Source organism: Erpetoichthys calabaricus, chromosome 3 (assembly GCF_900747795.2).
Source record: "Erpetoichthys calabaricus chromosome 3, fErpCal1.3, whole genome shotgun sequence".
Taxonomy (NCBI): Eukaryota; Metazoa; Chordata; class Cladistia; order Polypteriformes; family Polypteridae; genus Erpetoichthys; species Erpetoichthys calabaricus.
The window spans coordinates 277,438,861-277,453,575 of NC_041396.2; the positions used below are offsets into that span (position 1 = coordinate 277,438,861).

The window sequence follows — 14,715 nt, forward strand, 5'->3', positions numbered from 1 at the left end:
AAAGAAAAACATTCCAACTAGAAGTCAGACTGAAAGTAATCCAGAAGAACAAAAATCACTCATCGCAAAGTACATGAAAAGGTATAAACTGACTAAAAAGTCCAATTTCTCTAGACGATTTATTTAAAGCTGAAACAGAGCTTATCCGCCTCAGTCAACAGCAAGAATTTCCAGAAGAATTTAAGGCTTTAAAGAAAAAGACTTATCTATAAACTTGACCCGATCATACAAGATGGAATACTGAGTTGGTGAAACACTCAACAAAGCTGCAGTGCCAAAAGAAGCTAAACACATCGCAATTCCTGGGTAATGGGTCGAGTCATCAAGACAATGCCAGATGCCAAAGGCACAGTCAGAAGAGAGTGTGCAAACCAAAACCAGCACACTGGACAGACCCATGAACAAACTGTGCCTGCTTCAAGAAACAGTTAATGTTTGAAATATGAAATTTTTAAAATGTTTGTTTGCAGCGTTATTGCTAGTGATTTGAAAACTAAGTTAATTGGCTCATATTGAAGTATAGTAATTGTCTCCGCTCCTGCATAGCCAATTAGGGGCCGGAAATTTAAGAGCCAATCATAGAAAGTTAAAGTTTTCAGTTAAACTCATATTAATGTTTGCTTAATTTGAATAGAATATAATTTCTTCCATAGTCCTAGACAATGGTATAGTCTTTTCCCCCTATAAGTTAGTAAGAGATGGAACCTTCTTGCTATAACTGAGAAACAGTGTGATAAGCTCGTGTTTAGAACAGGTCCCAGTAAACAGGGACTTGAAAGACCCATTTTCTACTTAGAAATGGGATAAGCATACAGTTTTCTGACTGTTTTGAAATGGTTCAGAAATTATAAGTGACTAGTAACGATTTAAGATGTAAGAAGATTAAGCAGAATTATAATTTTTCCCTTTTTTTTTGCTATTTTAATTTTCCTTTTTGTGTGAACGGTTTTACTTTGAAACTTAAACTTTTAAAAATATTTTGTCTGTGGAATCATTTCTGCGCGTCAGGCCTTTGCTGAATCCCATTTTTTGAGTTAGAGCTGCAGAATTTTAGAAACTGGGAAAACGCAGCTACAATAGTAATACTGTAGAAAATGACTGGGAAGTTTTTACAACACATATTGTGCAATAACTTACAAATACTTATTTGTCATAGTAAACACATACAATGAAATCCCATGTGGTAAATCCAGGGCAGCTAGACTGTACTCTGCCTAGAATTAGATATGTATACAAATGGAGAAAAATGAACAGAAAATTGAATGAAGTAAGACTTAATTTGTAGTTTGAAGTCAAATATATGCTGGGTTAAAAGTCAATAAGCTTCACAGACGGACTGACATGAGTTGCTTATGGCCTTGGTCCACAGACATTTACACAATCTGTGTGAGTTTGTGAGCACTCAGGCTCCAAGTCTGTTCCGCTGACCATCAATGTCAGTGTCAGACCTTTTATACTCTTGCTTGAAATGAGCCAGCATTTGATATAGGGCTCAGGATCAAACTGTTCAAGTGATGGGCCTTCTGTGCCAATCCGGACTAAATCCTCCAAAGTGGAGACATTGAGCAAGTTTGGATTTTATTCTGCTCAGGCAGAAGCATGATCTCTACAAGATGTAGAATATTGTGCAAAACAGTACTGCACAGAAAGACTTCCCAGACATTGTCATAACCCACCAGCAAGTGCAGGTGTGCTGCTTGTAGTTGGGACCGACCGGGACCATAGTTGCAAGCGCCATACTAAGATGTCAAGATGTTAAAACTAAGTTGTAGTTTATTGCATATAATCCTTTTCAATCTGTCTTAGGGTACAATCATTTATTATACATATATACACATACATATACAGGTGCTGGTCATAAAATTAGAATATCATGACAAAGTTAATTTATTTCAATAATTCCATTCAAAAAGTGAAACTTGTGTATTAGATTCATTCATTACACACAGACTGATGTATTTCAAATGTTTATTTCTTTTAATTTTGATGATTATAACTAACAACTAATGAAAGTCCCAAATTCAATTCTCTTTAGCAATGACCATTTGTGTCTTGTCCTCCTTGTGCAAGGTGTCAATGGTCGTCTTTTGGACAACTGTCAAGTCAGCAGTCTTCCCTATGATTGTGTAGCCTACAGAACTAGACAGAGACCATTTAAAGGCTTTTGCAGGTGTTTTGAGTTAATTAGCTGATTATAGTGTGGCACCAGGTGTCTTCAATATTGAACCTTTTCACAATATTCTAATTTTCCGAGATACTGAATTTGGGACTTTCATTAGTTCTCAGTTATAATCATCAACATTAAAAGAAATAAACATTTGAAATACATCAGTCTGTGTGTAATGAATGAATGTAATGTACAAGTTTCACTTTTTGAATGGAATTACTGAAATAAATCAACTTTGTCATGATATTGTAATTTTATAACCAGTACCTGTATACACACAATATTTTATTATATATATATATATATATATATATATATATATATATATATATATATATATATATTGTGAAAGGAAAAAAAAAAAAAACCCTGTTGCAGCCCAACTTCTAAACAGAACCAATAAGACTGCCTCAAAAACAAACAAAAAAAAAAAAAAAAAACTAACAAATCAGGGGTCATCACTGGCTTACTGGGGTACTCGTTCACAACCCCCCCCCCCCACCATGTACCCAGAACTTGCCAGCCACTGAGCCACAATCTCTCTCTACTGTGATCTCAGTTTTTCCAACACTCTTCTCTCGTCTGCAGTGCGGTCTTTCCCCCCTCTGTCTATTCAGCCTTAACCTAAAACCAGCCCATCTAATGATACAATTCACCCAGGCATCTCCATTCTTTTCCTAGGGAGTGGGACAATCACTTTATCCAGTTCCTAACAGTGACAAAAACAAATCAAAACTGACATTAGCACCCCTTTACGGATACTTTTTATATTAACCCACAAAACAAGACATCCACAATAAACCCTCACTTTCCCAACAAAAACCTGACACAGCACCCCCCTAATACTCCTACCTACCAACACCATCTCGCGGTACAGTACGGACAGTGTGGCATGTTTAAAACAGACTATGGGTTGGTGAGCGCAAGAGCGTGAGCGCCACCCAGTTTCCTGTCTGGAAACCTTTTACCACTGCAGAGTCTTTGGCACATCTGGTTGCAGTCACACTAATGAAACCTGCTGTATATCATTTGCAATTGTGTGTGCCATTATGTTTGATACTGGGATCCTGCCACAAAATTTACCAGCTAAACCATGCTTCCTCCAGATTGTATAAAAGCCAACATGGAACAGCTAGCATGAAAAACTTTTCCACCCCACTCCTACCTTTTGAATCCAAATGTGGGATAAACCTTTCAGGTGTGGTTGATGTGCTATGGGATTCACCACTGCAATCGTTGCTATGTTCTCACACTTTTTTTTTTTTTTTTTGCATTTTATTCAAAAAGCCAAGCATTCCATACAAGCAAGTCAAGTTTAACAACAACAAATCAACCCCCACGCACGAGCATGGCCAGCAGCATAAAATTTTAAACTAGAAAAAAATAGATACATGAATAAAAAAAAAATGGGAGAAAATCTGCTTCCTCAATTTAAATGCTTATTCTAAAATGTTGAGTAGATCTTGCCAGGTTTTGAAAAAGCTTTGTACAGATCTTACAATTGGGCTATTAGTATATTGGCGATGACATACTTATTGGGGTACAAAGCAAGGAATATGAAGTACTGCAGGATTTTTTCTATTGCAGACCAAGCCTGTGTATGTTCATCTATTTGTGTCAATGTCCAGGTTTTTATAGCTTGTGTATTTGCCACCCAGTATATATATATATATATATAAAAAAAAAAGAAGAAAAAAAAAAGACCCATGCCACCTTCCTCCCGAGATCTTTGTAGGGTCACCCTTTGGATTTGAATTTCAAATAAATGAGATGATGGTTGAATCTAATTTCTTAAATGTATATTGAAATGGTTTTGAAATAGAAAAAAAACAATTCTTCCAGCTAAACTGAGATGAAGGGTAGACCTCTTCGCTTTTCTTTCTAAACAAAAGTGAAAAGTTCTGACAGGGACTTGCATTTCTTTTCATTCGTTTTTTTGTAATTACTCAAGCTAACGTTACATGTGTTTGCTAGATTACAGTGAACTACACCCCTGCAGAGTGACTGCCCAAAAAAACAACCAAATATAGCAAATGGAAATCTGAAAGTTTAAAAAAAAATTTCGTTAGTCAATAACAGTCACCTATCAGGAAATTCTCATGAGTGGATTACTATTCCTCAGTACAAACTGAACGTCATAGATAGATAGATAGATACTTTATTAATCCCATAATACTGAAGTAACTGGGTTGATGGCAAGTCTTTTTCCTGTGTTCAGAGCCAAGTGCTCCCAAACTCTGGAAGTCTAAGATTGCACCATCTTTTGTCACTTGCTTACTGTATGCTATTTTTCAAATGCATTCACAACTGAATGTAGTGACTCAATTACAAGCCACAATGTACTCTGCTCAAGGACATAAAACTAAAAGTGATCCATTGACAATGTTCTTAATCAGTTGTGAGGATTAGTTGAAGCAGCCCTATATCCCCATCTCTAATTGACATACCCCTTCACCACCTAATAGCTAATGTATGGTGAGCATACTGCTGCAATAATGGCTGCTGTCATTTCATCCATGTGCAAGCTAGACATTGGTGGCTGAGGAAGGCTTTGTTCCATCCATGTAAAGTGCTTTGAGAGAAGCAGCTTCATTTAAAAACGTAATACATATTTATCATTTTCTGTTAAAGCAGAAATCTTAACATTAAAAAGTCAGTTCTGAATGAAAGCTTCCTTGAGCAGTTTTGGCAAAAATTAGGAAGGGGAAAATACATGAGGCACGTTTGTGGCCCCTTTACAGAAAGGAGAAAATCATGCCTGGATTGATTTTTTATGTTTGTGTATACACGCATGGACAAAGATCCATCCTTGTTACCAAAAAAAAAAAAAAGTATTAAAATCAATCTTTAAATCCCATCTAAAACCCAAACAAAGTGATGGCATTTACTGCATGTACCTTAACCACATTTATGAACCATACTCAAAACTTCTCTCAAACTTGCTTCTCTATACAATTCTGGCATCAAAGCCTAGATAAGACATACAGCATCTCTCAAGTGTCTGACAAGTCTTTGGTGGTTCTTAAACACCGAATAAAAGCTTAGTTTTAAATGTTGCAAACATTAACTCCAGCTTCACTTCACACAAACTCACCTTCTCTCCTTCAACAACATCAAACTCTACAATTTCTCCATCACCAACACTTCGAAGAAATTTGCGGGGATTGTTCTTTTTAATAGCAGTCTGAAAGAGCAGAAAAAACAGAACATAAAAATTGCCTTTAACAATGCATTGGAGTACTTTAGTAGCATACTTTTGTACATGAAGTTCGCTCTCTACTGCCAAGATCTCTTAGTTACAAATATTTAGCCATTTCATAACATTTAAATTTGGACCAATACCTAGTTTACCATCTAGGTTTTGTGCATTTAAAGTTTTCCTATTAATACACCTTTGGAAGAGAAAGCATGCTTACTCAAAATTAATCTTAAAGTATTCTACAGACACTGAAAAGGCATTTATTGCACAGTATAAAAATGTGAACTGCTTTTCTCTGCAGACGTTAAATGGAGATGAAGTCTACAACCCTCAGCAAGCCTATATGGGTACATCACTACTTCAGGTGTCATATTCAAAGTCACCAAAACCTGCTATAACAAATAAAAAAATACATCATTCATAAAGTAATATAAAAATGCAGGTAAAAACAGACAACTTTGGATTATAAACATTTGGATAACATTAACGTTTAATCCAAAATTAGTCTGTTTTTACCTGCATTTTTATCACTCTTTAATTTAATATTGTGTTTAATTTAATATATGCTGCTGCTGGAGTATGTGAATTTCCCCTTGGGATTAATAAAGTAAGGATGACATGGCAATACAAATCAAGTAAACATGAAAATTTTGCAAAATATACTTTGGAAACTTACCTGATGGACAAAAACATCCTCTTTGGTGTCATTTCTGTCATGATAAACAGAAGTAGAAAATGTTTGAGTATTTAAGCCTTGAATGTAACAAGCACACCTACTAGCCAATATAAAACAAGTTTCCCTAAGAAATATCATTGTACAAAAAAAAAAAACAAAAAAAAAAACCACAAACATAGGAATATACAACACTGCAAATCAAAACCCAAAAGCTACAAGAAATTAAAGGTTAAAGTTGAAGCTTCAGAAAAATGTAATTTCTTCAAACCAGGATACTTAAAGGTTCTGATAGTAATCAGATTGCAATTGAGATTTCATTAAGCCCTGCACTGGTGGGTTACTTTAAATACTCTTGGGACAGTTACTTACCTATTGATAAAACCATAGCCATTTCGAACGTTAAACCATTTCACTGTTCCCTGAACCAATTTGGCTGAAACAAAAGCAAGAGCAGTGTTAGAATATGAATATAGCCATAAACATTGATAATGTAACACTAGTACGTATGGCTGTGTATGACATCATTCTGTGTTGGCCTTGGTTTCTATGCTGATTGCCAGGCGTCATTACAGTAAATTTAAAGAGTAAGCTCCATGAAAAAGGTGAAAAAGTTGAGAACAAATTGGCAAAAATAGATTCCTAATGAAGTAGTCTTATTACTCTAAATGCAGAAGTTAAATAATCCATTAGATGTGAATGGACCAACAAACACTTGCAATAAAAAACCTACAGAAATGTTTAATCAAAAGCAACAAGATTGCTCTGTCATATTCAAATGTGTCTCAAGCTTTGGTGTTTCTGGCTGCTTAAAGAGGCTTTGCTCAAACAGTAAAACTAAAGAACTACATTTTGCATTTGCTGCTATTAAACTGTTTAACGTAACCTGTCCAAGCTCCTGAACAAAGTTTGCAAGACTGATTCAAATGTAACTGATAGCACCACAGCTCAGTTACATGTATTCTCTGGCAAAACAAGGATTACAAAATTAAACAGAAACCCAATATTAAATGATACTGTTACTGCTTAATTCCATCTTTGCTTAGACTTCTGTCAGTTGCCCAACACTATCTTCTCTCATAGTGGCAATGCTTTTGATGTTTTATCAATGTAGGAAAGTACTAGTCAATTTTCGGAAGGACAATGTTTCCCCAACAATAAACCAACACTAGATGGACTTCATTCTTTTTTGGGTTTAGTTGGCACTGCATTATGTGCTTTGCATTTCTGGTTGAGCAATCACTGGCCCAAAACTCCAGCAGAAGTCTGACTAGTTAATTGCAATAGTGGATGTGTAGTTCAAGTTCTAAGTGTTAAACATCTCTACTTGAAAGAGCCATAAAATAAGTTACACACTCAACTTCCAAACCAATGTGAACCAATATTTTGAGCCAAGAATTTGGTCACTAACAATTGTCTGCAGTTTTGTGATGGAAGCATATAAATGTGCATTTTTCCTAATTTCAGCACTCTTTCCATGGTCTGCTCCAAGTTTATTTCAGAATAACTTAAAATGTGTTTCAGGAAATACAAAATGAACCGACGAATCAAAATAGAGGTGTGTGTGTGTGTAGGGTCCATCTCAATAGAACACAGTCGCATTTTTAAGGAGATGCTCATCAGGCTATACTGTAGGCTTGACATTAGGGCTGCAATGATTAGTCGACGTAATCGACGTCGACTACAAAAAATTGTCAGCAGTTTTTGTAACTGCAATGCACTACATGAACGTCTGGGGCAGTATCATTGTCAAGACTGCACACAGTCCGACCAATGAAGAAAACGTCTGAGGAGAAGCATGCAGAGGAAAATTAACGGTTGCAATGGTGAGTCGGATACAGAAGGGAAGGAGAGAAAAAAACTTCACTGAAAAAAAAAAAAAGTTGAATGCAGATTATGCAAAGCGGAGCTCTCTTTTCACGGCAGCACCACTGCGATGCTTGAGCATCTGAAACAAGCATCCTGCAGCTGTGATGCCGCCGTCTCTTGAGAATTTATGCTGGCGCTGTTAGTCAGGGTTAGATCAGGAGGGGAGGGAGAGCATGAACGAGTGAGAAAGTGAAAAAAGCTAACTTTTACAAGTAACAAATTTACACCCGATCTGTTCGTTTCAAATATTGCATTAGCGAGATGAAGTTTTCTGATCGGTACTATTCAGGTCATACACCTGCACGCCGACACCAGAAGGAGTGAGCTTATTCAGTGCAAGCAGGAGCATACAGGTGGCTGGTTGCTTGTGCTATACCAAGCTTGACCTGGAGGCTATCAAAGCATGTACAGGGTCCACTGAGAAAAGACGACCGTACATGGCTCACCTTGAAGAGGAACATTCTTTCCTCTGCATGTCCTGTGCAGACTGGGCAAGGTGGGGGGGGGGGAGGCTTGGGGGGGATGGGGAAACGCGGTCATCAATTACAACTGCAAGATGGTATGCGAATGAATGAATGTTGCATCCGTGCCACAATGTTTTCCGAAATGTACTATAAAAGGTCATAAAATGAATAATTCCAAATACACTGCAAAATTAAGCAAGTGATTATTTTGACCATATCATTTTTATGCATATATTTCAACTCCAAGCTGTATTAACTTGAATGCTTATTGGATTTAACCATATCAGGTGATGTGTATTTGTGTAGTTAGGGAGGGTGTGGCCTAAGGAGATCAACACCCTATATCAAGGTGTGCATGATTATTAGGCAGCTTGTTTTCCTCAGGCAAAATGGGCCAAAACGAGATTTAACTGACTGAAGTCAATTTTTTTTATTTTATATATATATATATATATCTCAAGTCTCAGAGGGATGCAGCACTCTTGAAATTGCTAAGATATTGTAGCATGATCACAGAACCAAACGGTTTGTTACAAATAGTCAAGAGTCACAAGAAATGTGTCAAGAAAAAAATAAAAAAATGCAAATTAACTGCCAAAGATTTAAGATGGATCAAACGTGAAGCTACCACTAACCCATTATCCTCCAGTGCTGTCATATTCCAGAACTTAGTGTGCCCAGAAGTACAAGGTGTTCAGTGCTCATGCAGAGACATGGCCAAGGTAAGGAGGGCTAAAACCCGACCACCCCTGAACAAGACAAGACATGTCAAAATTGGGCCATGAAATATCTGAAGACAGATTTTTCAAAGGTTTTAAGGGCTGGTGAGATGAGTGACTTGACAGATCAGATGGATGGGCCTATGGCTGGTTCAGTAACTGGCACAGAGCTCCACTTCGACTCAGACGGCAGCAAGGTGGAGGAGAGGTACTGGAATGTGCTGGTATTATAAAAGATGAGCTAGTTGGTCCTTTTTGGGTTGAAGATGGGCTCAAAATCAACTCTCAAACCAACTGCCATTTTTTAGAAGACACTTTCTTCAAGCAGTGGTACAGGAAAAAAAGTCTGCATCTTTCAAGACCACCATGATTTTTTTATTGGAGAGCAGAGCAGGGAGTATAAAGAAGTACTACAGGATTTTATTTCTATTGCAGACCAGGCCTGTGTATGTTCATTTGTGTCCAGGTTTTTATGGCTTGTATGTTTTCTGCCCAGTAATAAAACTGAAAATTAGGTAGAGCCATGCCACCTTCTGCCTGAGGTCTTTGTAGGGTTGCTCTTCGGATACGTGGGTGTTTTGAGTTCCAAATTAATGGTTATTCCCAGTTTCAGATAAAAACTAACTGTGAGGGGCGGTAGTATGTATCTGACAAGTGAAAATAAAAAAAGGTAACTTTTACAAGTACTATACATTTACAGTGGCTACTAGACAAAAATCAAATGCGTTTATTGTACAATATTAACAATAAGAGCAACTCACTACTCAAAACGGCAAATATACGAGGCAGCAAGGATCGAACCGGGGGACTCTTGATTATAAGTCAGCAATTCCTACCGCTGCGCCACCGAAGCTACTGTATCATCCTTGAAGCTTTTGTGAAAGTGTTTATTTGATCTTTGCACTTCAGGCTTTACACATATTATATAGTTTTTCATATTTTAGTAATGAATGACAAAATGTAGACAAACGTTTGTTTTAACGATGTATTCTTTGTTTAAAGACTATGTGCACTTTAGTTTGTATTGTTTAATGTATTTTTTTATTGTGATGGTCATACTAATAAACATCTGATTATTTTCAAATTCATATGTTTCACTGGTTATTTTAATTGATTATTAATTTTAATCGTGTTAATGCAGAGACATCAGGGTGACATTCACAGGTGGACAGACGTGAGCAGATGAGGTAAGACACACTGGAGCCCGGAACAGGATGTGCAACCACAGGTTGCAGGCTTCAAAATAGGTCAGGCATGAAATTATGACTAATCGAAAAAAAAAATTGAATTATTAGTCGACTACCAAAATAATCCGTTGCAGCCCTACAAATGTGAATTTCCCATCGGGATTAATAAAGTATCTATCTATCTATCTATCTAAATACATAATCACAGGCTGATCAATTTGTGTGATTTCATCACAGTAAATCAATGTGACTAGTGTATAAGGCCCCCATGTCCCAACATCTAGGCATGCTCTAGATGAGATGGTGGGGATTTCCTCCCAGACCTGGATCAGTGCATCAGCAAGTCCCTGGACTGTCTGTGGCATTGGATGCAACGATAGTGTCCCAGAGGTCCTCAATAGGATTCAGGTGAATTGCAGGGCAATTAATGCCATCAATCCCGGTGTTATCCAGGAACTGCCTACGCACTCCGGGCACATGAGGCCTTGCATTGTCCTGCACTAGGAGGAACCCAGGGCCCAATACACTAGCATAAGGTCTGACAATGGCAGGCTGCATAACATTCACCACAGCATCTCCAGACCTTCTCACATGTGGTCTGTATCAACCAATCACTGAAAAGAATGGGATATCAATGGCAGAGCTGCCAATTGTGGTGTTCTCTAGCGAATGCCAATCAAGCTGCACAATGATTGAGCACAGGTTCCACTAGAGCAGGGGTCCCCAACCACCGGTCCGCGACCCACTACCGGGCCGCAGCCGTCTGATAGCCGGGCCGCGAGAGAACTGCCGGCAACGGAGACTCACTCAGACTTTTCAGAATGCTTGGTGGGCGGGGCTTTGCTGTGGCGCAGAGAGAGGAGAGAGTATTACAACAAAGTATTGTTACGGTCCCGATAGTTTCCCAATATGACACAAGTCTATAGAAATCGCGTTACTACGAAGTACATTCAGCAGATGCTTTCATTACAACGAAGTGACCTTGAAATGCCTGAATGAATCATCCACAGAGCAGTTAGATCTGTGGTCACAGCTCAGATGTGCACATTTGCACAACGATCCCCAAACATTGTTAAAAAAAAAAAAAAAAAAAAAAAAAAAAAAAAAATTTGAACTTTCCTCTACTGTTTTTTTTTTTGCCGTTTTTGTTTTGTGGTTTTCAGTGATACCTTTCTTATTGCTTGTCAACATTTGAAAAACATCCATTGGAATTGAACTCATTGTCACCCTCCTATAGAAACGGTAGACACAAAAAATATGATAACAGTGTTAATGTTTGTGATGTGCAATCTGTTGGAATGGCAAATGCAAAGCATATGTCTGTTATATGCAAAAAAAGAAGAAAAATCTCAGGTTGCAAACTTATGCGAACTGCTTAATAATAGAAATGTTATGTAAATTGTGTATAAAACTGCCCCCCCCGGACCGGTCTGTGGAAAAATTTGCATCTAATAAAGTGGTCCTTGCTGTCAAAAAGGTTGGGGACCACTGCACTAGAGGACATCAGGCCCTCATTGAGTGCTGCTGACAGTTTGGCCAAAAACATGCAGACAAGTAGCAAGCTAGAGGTCATTTTGTTGTGCTTTGGCAGTGCTCTATCCCCTTCCTAGGGTTATCTTCCTGTTTCATTTCCAATGTACCTGTCACTTTCATTTGCACCTAAGCAGATGAAGTTATTCACAATCACTTATAGCTTACTCACTGCACAGATTGATATCCTTGAACCTTAATTAACGGTGTTAGACTTATGAGGATTGTATTCCCTTAATTTGAGCAGTGTGATTTACCGTTTATTCAATTAACATTACATTTGTAGCAGTTCATTGTACTACTTCAGTAACAGTATTTGTTTTCAATTAACCTGCTGATTGGATTTAAAATTTTTTGTTTATAGAACATTACTCTTGCCTTTTACAAATAGTAGAACCAATGCTGTATCTCCGTTACATAGATGACATCTTCATAACCAGGACTGCCAGTGAGAAGGACCTCCTGCATTTTCATAATTAATACAATTGTTTTCACCCCAACAAAGCTGAAGCTGAATTACTCAAAAACAGAAGTCCGCTTCCTTGACACCACTGTTCAACTGAAAGACAACACCCTTGTAACTTCTGTTTTTCACAAACCGACAGACGGACCTACCTGAAAAGTGATAGCTTCCACCCCAAGCATACATGGCGCTCCATTACTTTCAGCCAAGCAATACGGTACAATCGTATTTGCTCAGACCCGACAGACCGGGATCAACAACTGCAGGAGCTCAGACAAGATATCAGACAAGGTTACACCCCCAAAACAGACACTCAAGAAGAGCTACTGCCATACCCAGAGACAACCTTCTGAAATATATAAACAAAAACAAGAACCGCATCCCCCTTGTTGTCACCTACAACCCACATCTTGAAACACTTCAAAAAATTATAAAAACTTCAGCCAATACTAAACAATGACCAAACACTGAAAAATGTATTTCCTGAACCTCCCCTCCTTGGCATACAACCACCAAACCTTCAACAACTAATTGTCCGAAGCTCCCTAAGTGAACCAACAGAAAATGGCACATCTCCATGCCTACAGAAAAGATGCAAAACGTGCCCACATCTATGATACAGACCGTATAGTTATACCACACTGCCGACTTGAACATCACATAAAGGGATCAATTTCCTGCATATCATCTAATGTAGTCTACCTAATTTTCTGCATGAAATGTCCTGACACTGCACTCTGTGGGAGAAACTGGCCAAACACTCCGCCAGAGAATGAATTTACACAGGTTCCACATTAAACATGGCAACACAGATGTTCCTGTAGTGGCCCACTTCAACAGCCATGGACACTGAGAGGGACTTTAAAGTCACAGTGCTTATGGGCAACTTCAAAACACAGCAAGAGAAAAGAATGGGAAGTTAAACTCATGCTAAAACTTAACACATTACAACATGGATTGAATAGAAACAAGAGTTTTATGGCCAGATATGAGGATTGTTTATATCTCTCAGAATGAGAGACAACCTGTCTACAGATCCACATTGTTTTGAAAAAACTCATTACTAACTTCAAAAGACTTTGTTGGACAGTTATCCAGAGATCTTGACAATACATTGTTCTTTTCTCTCTTGTTAAATTAACCCTAGCCTGAATGAATCTATTAATTTTTTACATTTAAAATTTCTCCTTTAAAGATTTACCAATGTTGTTTGTCCTAGAGTGTGTATATAAACATAAGGAACTCCAGTCTCTGTATTACATCTTGCCTGAAGGGGCCCGAGTTGCCTCAAAAGCTTACATATTGTAATCTTTTTAGATAGCCAATAAAAGGTGTCATTTTGCTTAGCTTTCCTCTCCATTTAAAGAAAATGTTTTCATAAAAGATTTTAATGCATACAGAATTGCAATTTATTGTAATAAGTCCGTTGCATAATACTGTAATGGGAATCAAACTTTTTAGTATCAAGGTTTGAAATTTTGGTATGACAAACCTGCTACATACGGACTTAGTTGCTTTCATTTATGTACCATTGAACAACATTCTCTAACTTAAGCCCTGACAAAATACTAGAAATATGCTCAACACTGTTTAAAAGTGATTACCTAGCTTGGCAACTAAGCATCAGCTTTGGTAACCAAAACTGAAAATATGCTTGCCATTTTTCAGTCTATTGAAGTAATTAAGATCCAATGCAGTTATAAAGGCATAAACAGAAAAATTTAGTACAGCTCATTTTATATACTACCTTAAATCTGAAGTGTCACTAACACCATGTCAGACTGTTAGCTCCTTAATTCCTGGTAAACAGTAAACTGGTGAGCCAACCCTGACCCAACAAACACTTTCCTACTTCAGTGTTCTGTCACTCCAAGTGCAGGCACACACACACAAAGTCATGTAAACACTAATACTCAGATTTTCACATGCAAACAGAAAAACTGAATATCATCAATTGAACTTGCATTACGGGCAGGTTCAAGCATTTCAGGTTTATGGCCAGACATTTTTCCTCATTAAATAATTAAAACAGCTTTAGTGCAACTTAACACTTTCCTGGAGCAGAAAAATATGCATTGCTGCTTCCGCATGAGCAAGTGAATGTCAATTATATATGTCTTTCAGTACACAGTGGGCTCTCTTTTAGGCAATGGTCACTGCAGTGCAAAAGAGCTGCCCCGAGAGAGAAACTCTGCTCCAGCAACTCAGAATAAAATGCAAACTAATTAGAATACATATATAGCACCTTTCCCATTCTCAAGGCTTGAGAAATTTACTCTTAATGCACTTGTCTCATCTGTCAGTTCAACTAAAGAATTCAATTTCATACTCTTAGCTTCCTCTTATGAATAAAAGACAATCACTACTGTATATACTGTTACAGAATGAAACCAATCTGATGACAGGGTAGAAATCTCGAACAGGTCCACAATGCGCCAGTTAGG

General features: G+C 37.7%; 1 protein-coding gene across 5 annotated transcripts in view; it reads right to left on the bottom strand.

The window, feature by feature from the left end:
* LOC114648999 (Y-box-binding protein 2-A-like) overlaps positions 1-14,715 on the bottom strand; it is a 100,368-nt gene that overhangs the window by 21,644 nt on the left and 64,009 nt on the right. For all 5 annotated transcript variants that reach the window (XM_051924899.1, XM_051924900.1, XM_028798391.2 and 2 more), the window contains exons 2-4: positions 6,412-6,475; positions 6,043-6,076; positions 5,262-5,351 (exon numbers count right to left, since the gene is read on the bottom strand). In XM_051924899.1, the coding sequence (XP_051780859.1) occupies positions 5,262-5,351; positions 6,043-6,076; positions 6,412-6,475 (188 nt within the window). The remainder of the gene's footprint in view (positions 1-5,261; positions 5,352-6,042; positions 6,077-6,411; positions 6,476-14,715) is intronic.